This window comes from Guillardia theta (assembly GCF_000315625.1).
Source record: "Guillardia theta CCMP2712 unplaced genomic scaffold GUITHscaffold_9, whole genome shotgun sequence".
Classification (NCBI taxonomy): domain Eukaryota; class Cryptophyceae; order Pyrenomonadales; family Geminigeraceae; genus Guillardia; species Guillardia theta.
The window spans coordinates 978,400-988,714 of NW_005434665.1; the positions used below are offsets into that span (position 1 = coordinate 978,400).

At 55.8% G+C, this 10,315-nt stretch overlaps 4 protein-coding genes and 1 non-coding gene across 5 annotated transcripts; 1 reads left to right on the forward strand and 4 right to left on the reverse strand.

Moving 5' to 3' along the window:
• Positions 1 to 370: 370 nt before the first annotated feature.
• Positions 371 to 2,136, reverse strand: GUITHDRAFT_102241 (hypothetical protein; the record flags this gene model as incomplete). Its single annotated transcript, XM_005839264.1, has 5 exons — positions 371 to 416; positions 580 to 1,119; positions 1,246 to 1,377; positions 1,418 to 1,650; positions 1,798 to 2,136. 5 exons carry the CDS (start codon positions 2,134 to 2,136, stop codon positions 371 to 373), a joined length of 1,290 nt encoding a protein of 429 aa, XP_005839321.1.
• Positions 2,137 to 2,361: 225 nt separating this feature from the next.
• Positions 2,362 to 3,940, reverse strand: GUITHDRAFT_102242 (hypothetical protein; the record flags this gene model as incomplete). The annotated part of the gene is made up of 2 exons (XM_005839265.1): positions 2,362 to 2,933; positions 3,334 to 3,940. 2 exons carry the CDS (start codon positions 3,938 to 3,940, stop codon positions 2,362 to 2,364), a joined length of 1,179 nt encoding a protein of 392 aa, XP_005839322.1.
• A 2,112-nt stretch (positions 3,941 to 6,052) lies between these two features.
• Positions 6,053 to 6,125, reverse strand: GUITHDRAFT_t22. The gene has a single exon. It is a non-coding gene; the product is annotated as a tRNA-Arg (tRNA).
• Positions 6,126 to 6,481: 356 nt separating this feature from the next.
• GUITHDRAFT_134028 (hypothetical protein) lies at positions 6,482 to 7,897 on the reverse strand (the record flags this gene model as incomplete). The annotated part of the gene is made up of 4 exons (XM_005839266.1): positions 6,482 to 6,516; positions 6,619 to 6,653; positions 6,704 to 6,837; positions 6,899 to 7,897. The coding sequence occupies 4 exons, from the start codon at positions 7,895 to 7,897 to the stop codon at positions 6,482 to 6,484; spliced, it is 1,203 nt and encodes a 400-aa protein (XP_005839323.1).
• Positions 7,898 to 9,155: 1,258 nt separating this feature from the next.
• Positions 9,156 to 9,998, forward strand: GUITHDRAFT_134029 (hypothetical protein; the record flags this gene model as incomplete). The annotated part of the gene is made up of 4 exons (XM_005839267.1): positions 9,156 to 9,158; positions 9,233 to 9,522; positions 9,564 to 9,640; positions 9,841 to 9,998. The coding sequence occupies 4 exons, from the start codon at positions 9,156 to 9,158 to the stop codon at positions 9,996 to 9,998; spliced, it is 528 nt and encodes a 175-aa protein (XP_005839324.1).
• Between the last annotated feature and the right edge of the window lie 317 nt (positions 9,999 to 10,315).

Sequence of the window (10,315 nt, forward strand, 5' to 3'; positions counted from 1 at the left end):
AGCCCGAAAAGAACCAGCACTGTTGGCACCCAGACGCGGCACCGCCAGCCCAAGCGCGAAGCCGCGCAGACAAGCAGCCTAAGGGTCAAGCAATCAAGCAACAAGCAGCAGGAGCATGCAGGAGGAATAAAATCCCTTAGACGCGATACCCGGAGGCAGCCGACTGACCACTGTCAGTCGAGACGTCCGCTGCCGCCACAAAGCGGGCGGCCGCGGACGGAGAAAGGGCAGCCGCCGACAAGGAGCCGGCGTTGCCCGGGGGTCCGCCTGGGGCAGCGGACGGAGGGAGGCTGGACACAGGAACACGGTACCGCTCGAGGTAGGCTCGAGGTAGTCCTCCTCGCTAGCCTCCGAATCAGTGGTAGCCGAGTCAGTGGTAGCCGCCCGTGACGGCGGCGACGCCGTTCAGCTTGTTCCTGCTTTGTTTTGCTTGAGGCACTTTTTACCTTCTGCCAGTAAATCCTATAGCAGCCGCAGCAATGCCCAAGGACCGGCGTGACCCGACCGATGCCGGGGAGGAAGCAGGCGAGCTCGGACCAGCAGCAAGCACCCCAGTGGTGTCGAGCTCTCCGGAGGCACCCGACGTCACAGTGAGGGACGGAGACGCCTCGCCAGCTCCGCGCCGATCGTCGGGGCCACTCGAAGGGTGTCCCCCATCGGAGTCGGAGACCTCCGGCGAAGGGCTCCTCCTCGGGCGACTCGACAAAGTCTGAGGAGGAGCTGTCCTCTGGCTCGAGAAGTGCTTGCGCCCGCAAGGGCGTCATGCGCCTCGCACCAGACAAGAGCGCTTCCAGCGTCAGCTGCATGGTGAGGCGCTGATAGGTGGCGGCGCGTTTGCGAGCCAAGACCTCAGCAGCAGGTCCGTCATCAGGCACGAAGTGCCGACCAAACGCCGCATCCTCAAGAGGCATTGAGCGCTGAGCAATGATGTCCGCGAGATACCAGATGAAGCGGAGGGTGTCAGGATGCAGGGTACCGTCCGTCGAGATGGCAAGAGGGATGAACGCTCGAGGAGGAGTAGTCATGGCATATGCAGCGCGATGTTTGCGAATCTTCTCAGACGCTGCAACATGGAGGGCGTCGAGGTTGACCTCCCCCCACTTGGTCAGGTCGGCAGAGCTACCAATGTAAGGGGACCAACGTCACGTCCGCCATCAAGCCCTCGTACTGCTCGGACCCTCGATCGCGGATTCCAGGAATGTGGATATCGCCCTTCATCTTGCGGCCATGATGATGGGAGGGTACCTGCCGTCGAGATCCCCCACTGTATCGATGACGCTCTGAAGACCAGCTTCGTTCAGCATCGACCGAATCGTACGAGTAAGGTTGTCATGCGCCGTGGGAAGCTTGGAGGATCGGCGTTTGCAGGTCTGGAGCCTGTGATGTGCAGCAACGGAGGGATCGAGCGCGCGCTGACATCCATCCGAGACATTCCGTCGGACACTGGCAGATCGGCATGCCATGGAGATAGCAGTCGAGCATCTGAGCATAGCGGTGCGGGAAGGCCTTGAGGGGGTAGTAGCTCGAGACTCGCATCGGAGAGTGGCTCAGGTCACGCTCAGGAAAATGAGCGAAGATGGTAGACTGCAAGACCCTATCCTGCGACTTGAGCGAGTGTGTCCTGCGGCTGTGCAAGGTGAGGATATCACGCTGCTGATCGGTCAGCGCAGCGCGAGCATGCACATGGCGAGGTCATAGGATTTACTGGCAGAAGGTAAAAAGTGCCTCAAGCAAAACAAAGCATGAACAAGCTGAACCGGCAGGCACACAGTCCACAGCGAGAAGCTGCACAATCACACACAAAACACAAGCCCGAAAAGAACCAGCAGGGAAGACGCGCATGACAAGAGGGGTCACATTTCGCTGCGCAGGCGGAGGAATGAAGTGCTCATGAGACGAGTCGACGAGAGCGCGCAAACCAGGGATGTGTACCACAGATGCCGGGGGGCGTCCTGCGTCATCAGGCACAGCAGCCGGGGCAGGTGGGATCGCCGCGCCATCTGCAGCCGGTGCAGGAGCCCTCACACGACGGTAGAGGATCGCTCCAGCATTATGAACGAAGTCGTGCGCCTCAACGAAGAAGGTCGCCAGAGGATGCTTCTGGGCACGGAGAGATCTCGAGCAGTGAACGTCCATTAGTCCAGGCTATGAGGAGAGGGCAGCGTCCGGGACATCGGCTGGGCAGAGTACCAAGCGAGGAAGCGAGCGATAGCCGTATAGTAAACAGCGGGGTGTAGACCCTCAGAGGGCGTGAACTCGTCCCCTCCCCGACTATGCGGAAGCTCCCGCTTGAACCTCGCAAACTCGAGCAGGTCGGGATGCGCGGCGAGGTACTGCGAGGAAGGCCAGCGGTGGTATTTCTCAAGCGCCCTCTCGAGGTTGAATCTCTAGCTTCAGATCAGCCAACATGTACTTCTTCATAGCGGACGTAGCTGCAACGGCATCTTCGAGTGGACCGACAAGCACGACGTTGTCAGCATAGGCCAAGACTCGAACAGAGGGAAAAAGCTCTGTGATATGGAGGAGCACTGGGGGGTGGATACTGTGGCAGAAAAATACGCTGGAGGGGACATCGCCCTGACAGACGCCCGAGGTACACTGAACGGAGGCTGACTGACTTTTGTGAAAGAGTCGAAGGTCAGCAGAGTCTCCATAGTAGCTGGAGAGGTAGGAGGCGAACAAACGGAGATGCTCGCAAGAGGGCAAGCGAGCGCCTTCAGTGATGCTCCCATCAAAGTAGTCGCGACTCGCACGTCCCTCGATTGCATCGAAGAGAGCCTGGCGGTCGAGGGAGTTGAAGGCGTTCTTTGCATCCAAACTCACCAGCACTGTGGGGTTGGCAACATCCTCATCATCACCGCGAGCGTGAACCGGGGCAGGAGCGCTGACGCGGTTTGCGAGAACTTCAGACAGCCGTCTCGATCGAGTCCGAACTGAATCGCTCGAGGGTGAGACTCTAGAGGAAGTGCTGGTCAAGAAATGAGCGAATCGCTGCCAAAGCAAGCTTCGTCGCGAGTCGACGGCCCGCAGTGTGCAGAACCGATGACAATTGGCCGGAGGCCAGGTTTATCAGCTCCCTTGGAGAGGGGAATAAATCTGCCTCCTCGACGAATGGCTGACAGGGCAGGAATAAGAAGATCCGGCATTTGGCCAAGAAGGACCCCTTGGAGGATATGTTTGCAGTAGAGCTTCAAAGCTGCAGGATGACTAGAAAGGGGTGACAGGTGTTGCCGAATCCTCCACCCTTGGTGTCAGTCAAATCCACCTGCAGTACTGCAAGCGCTTGCTGGGTGAGATGAGCCGCGGAAGCACTTCCAAAGGCAGGCGACGCACCATCAGGGAACTTCTCTTGTGCTTCAGCAAGAAGATCAGCAAAAGATTCAGCCCTGTAGATGCCGGAGCTCAGTAGTGTCCGTACCGCCCGATGAAGGTCACCCGCAGTGAACTGATGAATCGCCAACTGTCTTTGGCGCTCGCTCGCAGAGGTGAGGGACAGCGTAGGTCGCGGCGGAGGAGCAGGCTCAGACTCCTGAGACGATTGGCCGGACTGCCGCTGCTCCCTCGGCCCGCGCGGTTGTGGTCGCTGCTGTGGTGGTTGCTGGTGCTGCTGCTGCTGGTGCTGGTGCTGCTGCTGCTGCTGCTGCTGACGCGGACGCTGCTGCTGACGCTGGCGTTGCTGCTGCTGCTGCTGCTGCTGTTGCTGCTGCTGCTGACGCGGGTGCTGCGGCTGCGGCTGCTGCTGCTGCGGTTGCTGGTGGTGGCGGTGGTGTTGCGGCTGCGGCTGCGGCTGCGGCTGCGGCTGCGGCTGCGGCGGCTGATGACGGTTTCCCCCATCGGAGTCGGAGACCTCCGGCGAAGACTCCTCCTCGGGCGACTCGACAAAGTCCGAGGAGGAGCTGTCCTCTGGCTCGAGAAGTGCTTGCGCCCGCAAGGGCGTCATGCGCCTCGCACCAGACAAGAGCCTCCAGCGTCAGCTGCATAGTGAGGCCGCCGCTGATAGGTGGCGGCGCGTTTGCGAGCCAAGACCTCAGCAGCAGGCACGCCAGTAAATCCGTCCCTTCCATTGGTAGCTCTGCCGACCTGACCAACTTGCAAGTGGGGGGAGGTCAACCTCGACGCCCTCCATGTTGCAGCGTCTGAGAAGATTCGCAAACATCGCGCTGCATATGCCATGACTACTCCTCCTCGAGCGTTCATCCCTCTTGCCATCTCGACGGACGGTACCCTGCATCCTGACACCCTCCGCTTCATCTGGTATCTCGCGGACATCATTGCTCAGCGCTCGATGCCTCTTGAGGATGCGGCGTTTGGTCGGCACTTCGTGCCTGATGATGAGGTCTTGGCTCGCAAACGCGCCGCCACCTATCAGCGCCTCACCATCCACCTGACGCTGGAGGCGCTCTTGTCTGGTGCGAGGCGCATGACGCCCTTGCGGGCGCAAGCACTTCTCGAGCCAGAGGACAGCTCCTCCTCGGACTTTGTCACGCGTCGAGTCGCCCGAGGAGGAGTCTTCGCCGGACTGAGGTCAGGCTCCGACTCACTGTGACGTCGGATGCCTCCCGGCGGAGAGCTCAGATGGTGAGTCGACACCACTGGGGTGCTTGCTGCTGGTCCGAGCTCGCCTGCTTCCTCCCTGGCATCGGTCGGGTCCCGCCGGGCCCGGGTCCTTGGGCATCAAGTTGCTGCGCCGTCGCCGCCGTCACGGGCCCGCCGCGGAGGCTAGCGAGGAGGACTACCTCGAGCGGTACCGTGTTCCTGTGTCCAGCCTCCCTCCGTCCGCTGCCCCAGGCGGACCCCCGGGCAACGCCGGCTCCTTGTCGGCGGCTGCCCTTTCTCCGTCCGCGGCCGCCGGCCGCAAGCCTTTTGTGGCGGCAGCGGACGTCTCGACTGACAGTGGTCAGTCGGCTGCCTCCGGGATCACGGATTTACTGGCAGAAGGTAAAAAGTGCCTCAAGCAAACAAAGCAGGAACAAGCTAAACCTCCTGGCACACAGCGCACAGCGAGCCTGAAGCTGCACAAGCACACACAAAACACAAGCCCAAAAAGAACCAGCACTGCGGCTGGCAAGCGCGAAGCCGCGCAGACAAGCAGCCGAAGGGTCAAGCAATCAAGCCTGGCAACAAGCAGCAGGAGCATGCAGGAGGAATAAAATCCCTTAGACCGTGCGCTGACTCGGAGGCTAGTGACCAACAATGGATTTACTGGCTAGTGAGGAGGACTGGATGCGTCACCTCGACTCGGCGGCGGTACCGGCGTGCTCCTGTGCCCAGCCTCCCTCTGTCCGGCTGCTCTTTCTTCGCCGAGTCCGCGGCCGCCAACAAAGCTGGCGGCCGCGGACGTCTCGACTGACAGTGGTCAGTCGGATGCCGCTCCGGGTACGTCCCCTCCTGCTCAGCGGCTTGTTACCCCTCCTCGCGACTGTTGCTTGGCCCTCCCTGCTGACAGTTGCCAGCAGTGCTGGTTCTTTTCGGGCTTGTGTTTTGTGTGTGTTTGTGCAGCTTCTCGCTGTGCGCTGTGTGCCTGGAGGTTTAGCTTGTTCCTGCCGCAGTGCTTTGTTCTGCTTGAGGCACTTTTTACCTTCTGCGAGTAAAACTTCACATCTTGTGACTACATATACCGGGGGGCGTCCTGCGTCATCAGGCACAGCACTGCCGCAGCCGGGTCAGGTGGGATCCCCGCGCCATCTCAGCGGCAGCCGGTGCAGGAGCCCTCACGCGACGGTAGAGAATCGCTCCACTGAGCATTAGGGGGCTTATGGGTTGACCTAACCTTGACCTTGACCTTCAAGGCTTGGTGCTGGTTTATGGCCGGTCTGAATAGAACAAAGTCATGCGCCTCAACGAAGAACTCGCGCAAACTCTCAGCAGGTCGGGGTTGCACGGCGGCGGTATGCCATGACTACTCCTCCTCGAGCTTTCACCGGAGCCTCGCCGGGAGCCTCAGTCACCGGGTCTCGGACTCCGGCGGGCCGCCGACGCGCCGGCGCGGCCGGTGGGCACGGTACTGAGACGTCCTTCGCAGTGGTGACCCCAGACAAATCGCAAAAAGAAATACCTCCGCACGGACTCGAACCGTGAATCTCCTGCTCCGTAGGCAGGCGCCTTGTCCATTGGGCCACGGGGGCTTGCTGGTAGTACTCACCTGATTTTTATATTCCGTATGATCGTAGGAGGGGTGGGGGTACCACAGAAAGTAATAGCAAACCAAAAGGGGGTGGTAATTACCCCCATGTAACTAGACTCCCCAGCAAGGAAAACGTGGGGTAGTACGTACAGCATGTAGGGTAGAAGGGTGGGTAGTGGTGGATTTATTCGATCCCCTCAAAAAAAAAATGGATAGGGAGGGAGCCAGAAGGATGAAGAGGAAGAGCAGTATGTAGTCAGACAAGCATGCAGTGAGGTCCAGGAGATCAAAAGAACGGAGTGAAAGAGAGATACTCGATGTAAGGTTTCGACTGTTCCCTGCAGTGCTGCACACTTGTCAATCGGTGGAGATGTAAGAATTTATCTGAACCTCTGCGAACTTTGTAGCACATTTGTACACAACTCTCCCCACATATGCTGCCTTGTCTGCCAGTTTTCTGCTTCAGCATGCATTTTAGGTGAAGCATGGATTACCTTTCGTCATCCATTTGTTGAATTTTTGATTCATGCTGCAGCGCGTTAGTCTCAACATTCTTCAAGTGACTCAATTTGGCGGCACCTCTTTGGCATGATGTAGTAGTTGTATGGGTGGTCATGGCCGCCAAGGCTTCTGGGGATGATGTGATCGATGTCACAGTCCTGGAAGCTGTCTACGGGACAGAGGTGAGGATGCGAGAGAAGCCAAGACCTGACCTGCAAGGGGTGAGGCACCGTCAGTGAGGCATAAGCAATGGAGGAGCTTGGGAAGGAGCACCTGTCTTGTGCTCGTGCAACTATTTCCAGCATACAGCACCAAGTCGTGAATGTAACCGCAGTAGAATCTCTCTGGCTTGTTCCCTCGTGCGCCTGAAGAACTTGTACTGTTGTGACCTTTTTCACTGGTAGCTGGGATATCCGCAGATATCAATTCCACTTCTTCATCCTCACTACTCGATTCACTCGAGCATTGTGCGGCAAAGTTTGCCGAATATTGCACTATGGGCTCTCCCATGTCGTTAGTCTTCGGACTTGAGCTTAGCTGATGGATGTCGGAGAGTCTTGCCTTGCATGGATAGTCCCGAGCGAGATGCTGCAAGGTCTCCAAAGGTTGTTGCTCTACTGCTGGGGACATGAAGACCTTTTCGTCTATCCATTCTCTTTTCTTTGCCGACCGCTTATCCGGCTCATCCACTTCCTCCACAAGTTTTGCTTCGTCTGCTGCCTTAGACTGAGTGTCTTTGCAATAACGAGGGAGTTTTGAGCTTAATCCGCCTCCCGTGAGTCTCATGCACCCAGGGCTTGCATGTCTTTCCGGATCAATGCGAGGATGGGTAGTTGTAAAAACAGCCTGTGCGTTCTTGTTCTGTTGAGATGCAACATTCTTGAAAGCAACGCGTTTGTGCTCTGATTCTTGGAGAGCTTTCAACTTCCGTTCAATATTAGGGAGGAGCTCCCAATTTAAATGCTCCACATTGTCATTCTGACATTTTCTTACTTCTTCAAGATCCGGAGCAATCAAGCAGTTCTGAACATGCTCTCCTGGGATGGCACCCATCAGCATCAAGATTCTGTCCCTGACAGATTGCATATTCCGATACCGATCTTTCAGGTCCACATTACTTCGATTGTCAAGAACAGTACCTGCCTTATCTTTGATCTTCTTCCATTTGCCGGCACCGAACTGAAGAATACCCTGTCGAAGAGCCTCATTCTCTCTTTCCGTCCATTTTCTGTTCTTTGTTTTGTTCGAATGCCGTTGCTGATCATTTTGCATCTTTCGGTCACAAATACCGAGAAATGTTGTTGTTTCTCCCGTCCAATGTTTTGCTTCAGAACATCCTACCTTCTAATCACTCTTTCTCCGATCTTCCCTATTGCCTTCTCGCTTTGTGGTTATCCCTCCCTCTCCCTTTCGTGATCGCTCTGTCTGTCTGTCTGTCTGTCTGTCTGTCTGTCTGTCTGTCTGTCTGTCTGTCTGTCTGTCTGTCTGTCTGTCTGTCTGTCTGTCTGTCTGTCTGTCTGTCTGTCTGTCTGTCTGTCTGTCTGTCTGTCTGTCTGTCTGTCTGTCTGTCTGTCTGTCTCTCTGTCTGTCTGTCTGTCTGTCTGTCTGTCTGTCTGTCAACGGTTTCCTCCACATCTACCCCCCTAGTTTCCCGCGATTGTAGGGGTACGCAAACGAACGTTCAAGTTTTCAAAGTTTCATCCATTGATATATTCCAAACTTTCACCTTGAGTTGCTTCGCGTTTCCAAGTTTCAAACTTTCGTCCTTATATCAATCATGCTCCCTCTGTTAGTGGTCTTGTCCTTGGCTGCCAACCCCGTTCCCATTCGCTTGCGTCCCTCCTCCTCCTCCCTCTCCTCCTCCCTCTCCTCCTCCCTCTCCTCCTCCCTCTCCTCCTCCCTCTCCTCCGCCGCCCTCCTCTCATCTTCCTGCTTCTCATCTTTCTCCTCTTTCCGTCATACGTCATCGGTTCCCCTTCCCTTCGCGTTCCTACGCGGATCTCATCTCGAGTTTCCCTCGCATCGCCGAGGAGCTGGTGCCTTGTCATGTGGGGATGCTTCACCTTCCTCATCTTCCTCATCTGCTCTCAACAGAAGTGTAGAGCGAGTAAGTTGCATCGAGTATTTCTGTTTTGGCTGACCCAAGTGGCCCAGGCAATCAAGGAATGCAGAAGAGCTGTTGAATCCAACCCGGGCAATGACGAGGCTTTCTTCTATCTTGGTTTGCTACTACAGGTTTCAATGCATTCAATATCTTCTCTCCCTCGCTCCCTCGCTCCCTCACCCCCCCCACCCCCCCTTCTTCTGCATCTCTCCTCTCCTCCCTCCCACTCTCTCCCTCCTACTCTCTCCCTCCCACTCTCTCCCTCCCACTCTCTCCCCCTCTCCTTTGCTCTCCTTGTCTCTGTTCTTCTCTTTCTTTTTGGAGTTCTTCCATCCCTAAGTCCTCTCTTGCCTCAGTTCCTCCCCCTCATTTCCCTTTCAGACACTGATCTTGTCTTGGTAGAAATCTGGAAACATCACAGAAGCCATGGTGAGGGAGTATCAGAAATCTTTATGATGCTTGCTTTATCTGATTTGTTCTATCTTAATGTTTTATCTTCGCAGGAAGCATACAGGAGTTGCGTGGCATTGAACCCCGGGAGAGAGGAGTCATGGATTCAGCTAGCGGGTCTCTACCTCTCGCTTGGAGACATCCCTTCAGCTTTGCGAAGCTACTTGTCAGCGCTGGAAAGCAACCCGAGCTGCAGTGCGGCGCATGCTGGCATCGGGCGGATCCTTGAGCAAGGAGGGAAGACAGAGGCTGCGATCGTGTCTTACGAGAAAGCAATGAGAGCGGGCGGAGGAGACAAGGCAACCCTAATGTCGCTGTACACCCTCTACTTCAGATCCAGAAGGTATATATCATGCGCTCTCTTGTGCTACATCCTCCTCGCAGGTTTGAAGCAGCTCGAGACGTCGCTCAGCGATTGTGCAATGAGAATACAGACGATGAAGACGTCAGTACAAAGCTAGGTGAGGAAGAGAAGGAAGAACAAGCTTCAAGGAGGAAGAGGGTGAAGAGAGGAAGCAATGTGGGGAAAGAGGGAGAGTGCAAGACAGAGTAACAAAGAATGGATGTGAGAGACATCATGCCGATGAAGAGCATGAAGAGAGAAGATGTGTGGGAACAAATAAGGGCGAGTAAGATCGTATCATTCACATGTTCGTTTCAGGTCACGCTCTGATGGAACTTGGGCGAACGGCAGAAGCTCAGCGATCCTTCTTGTTCTCCTCGATATCAAATTTGACAGAATGTAACATGAAGAGCAGGCGAGCGGTCGACCTGAACCAAGGTTATGGTCCAGCGTATAACGGTCTTGGGGTGAGATGATGTGGATGATGATGGAGATGATCGAAATGCCAGCGATGGTGACGAATGAGATCAAGAGGATGATGATCACTGCTGTAATGCTGCTGAGAAAATAAGTGCCTGGGGTAGTTGGCTGATAATCGAGATTATGGAATTGACAGCAGCAAGTGACCAAGACAAAGACGACGATGATGACCACGACGGCGATGAAGAAATTGAAATGATGATGATGATGATGATGATGATGATGATGATGATGATGATGATGATGATGATGATGATGATGATGATGATGATGATGATGATGATGATGATGATGATGATGATGATGATGATGT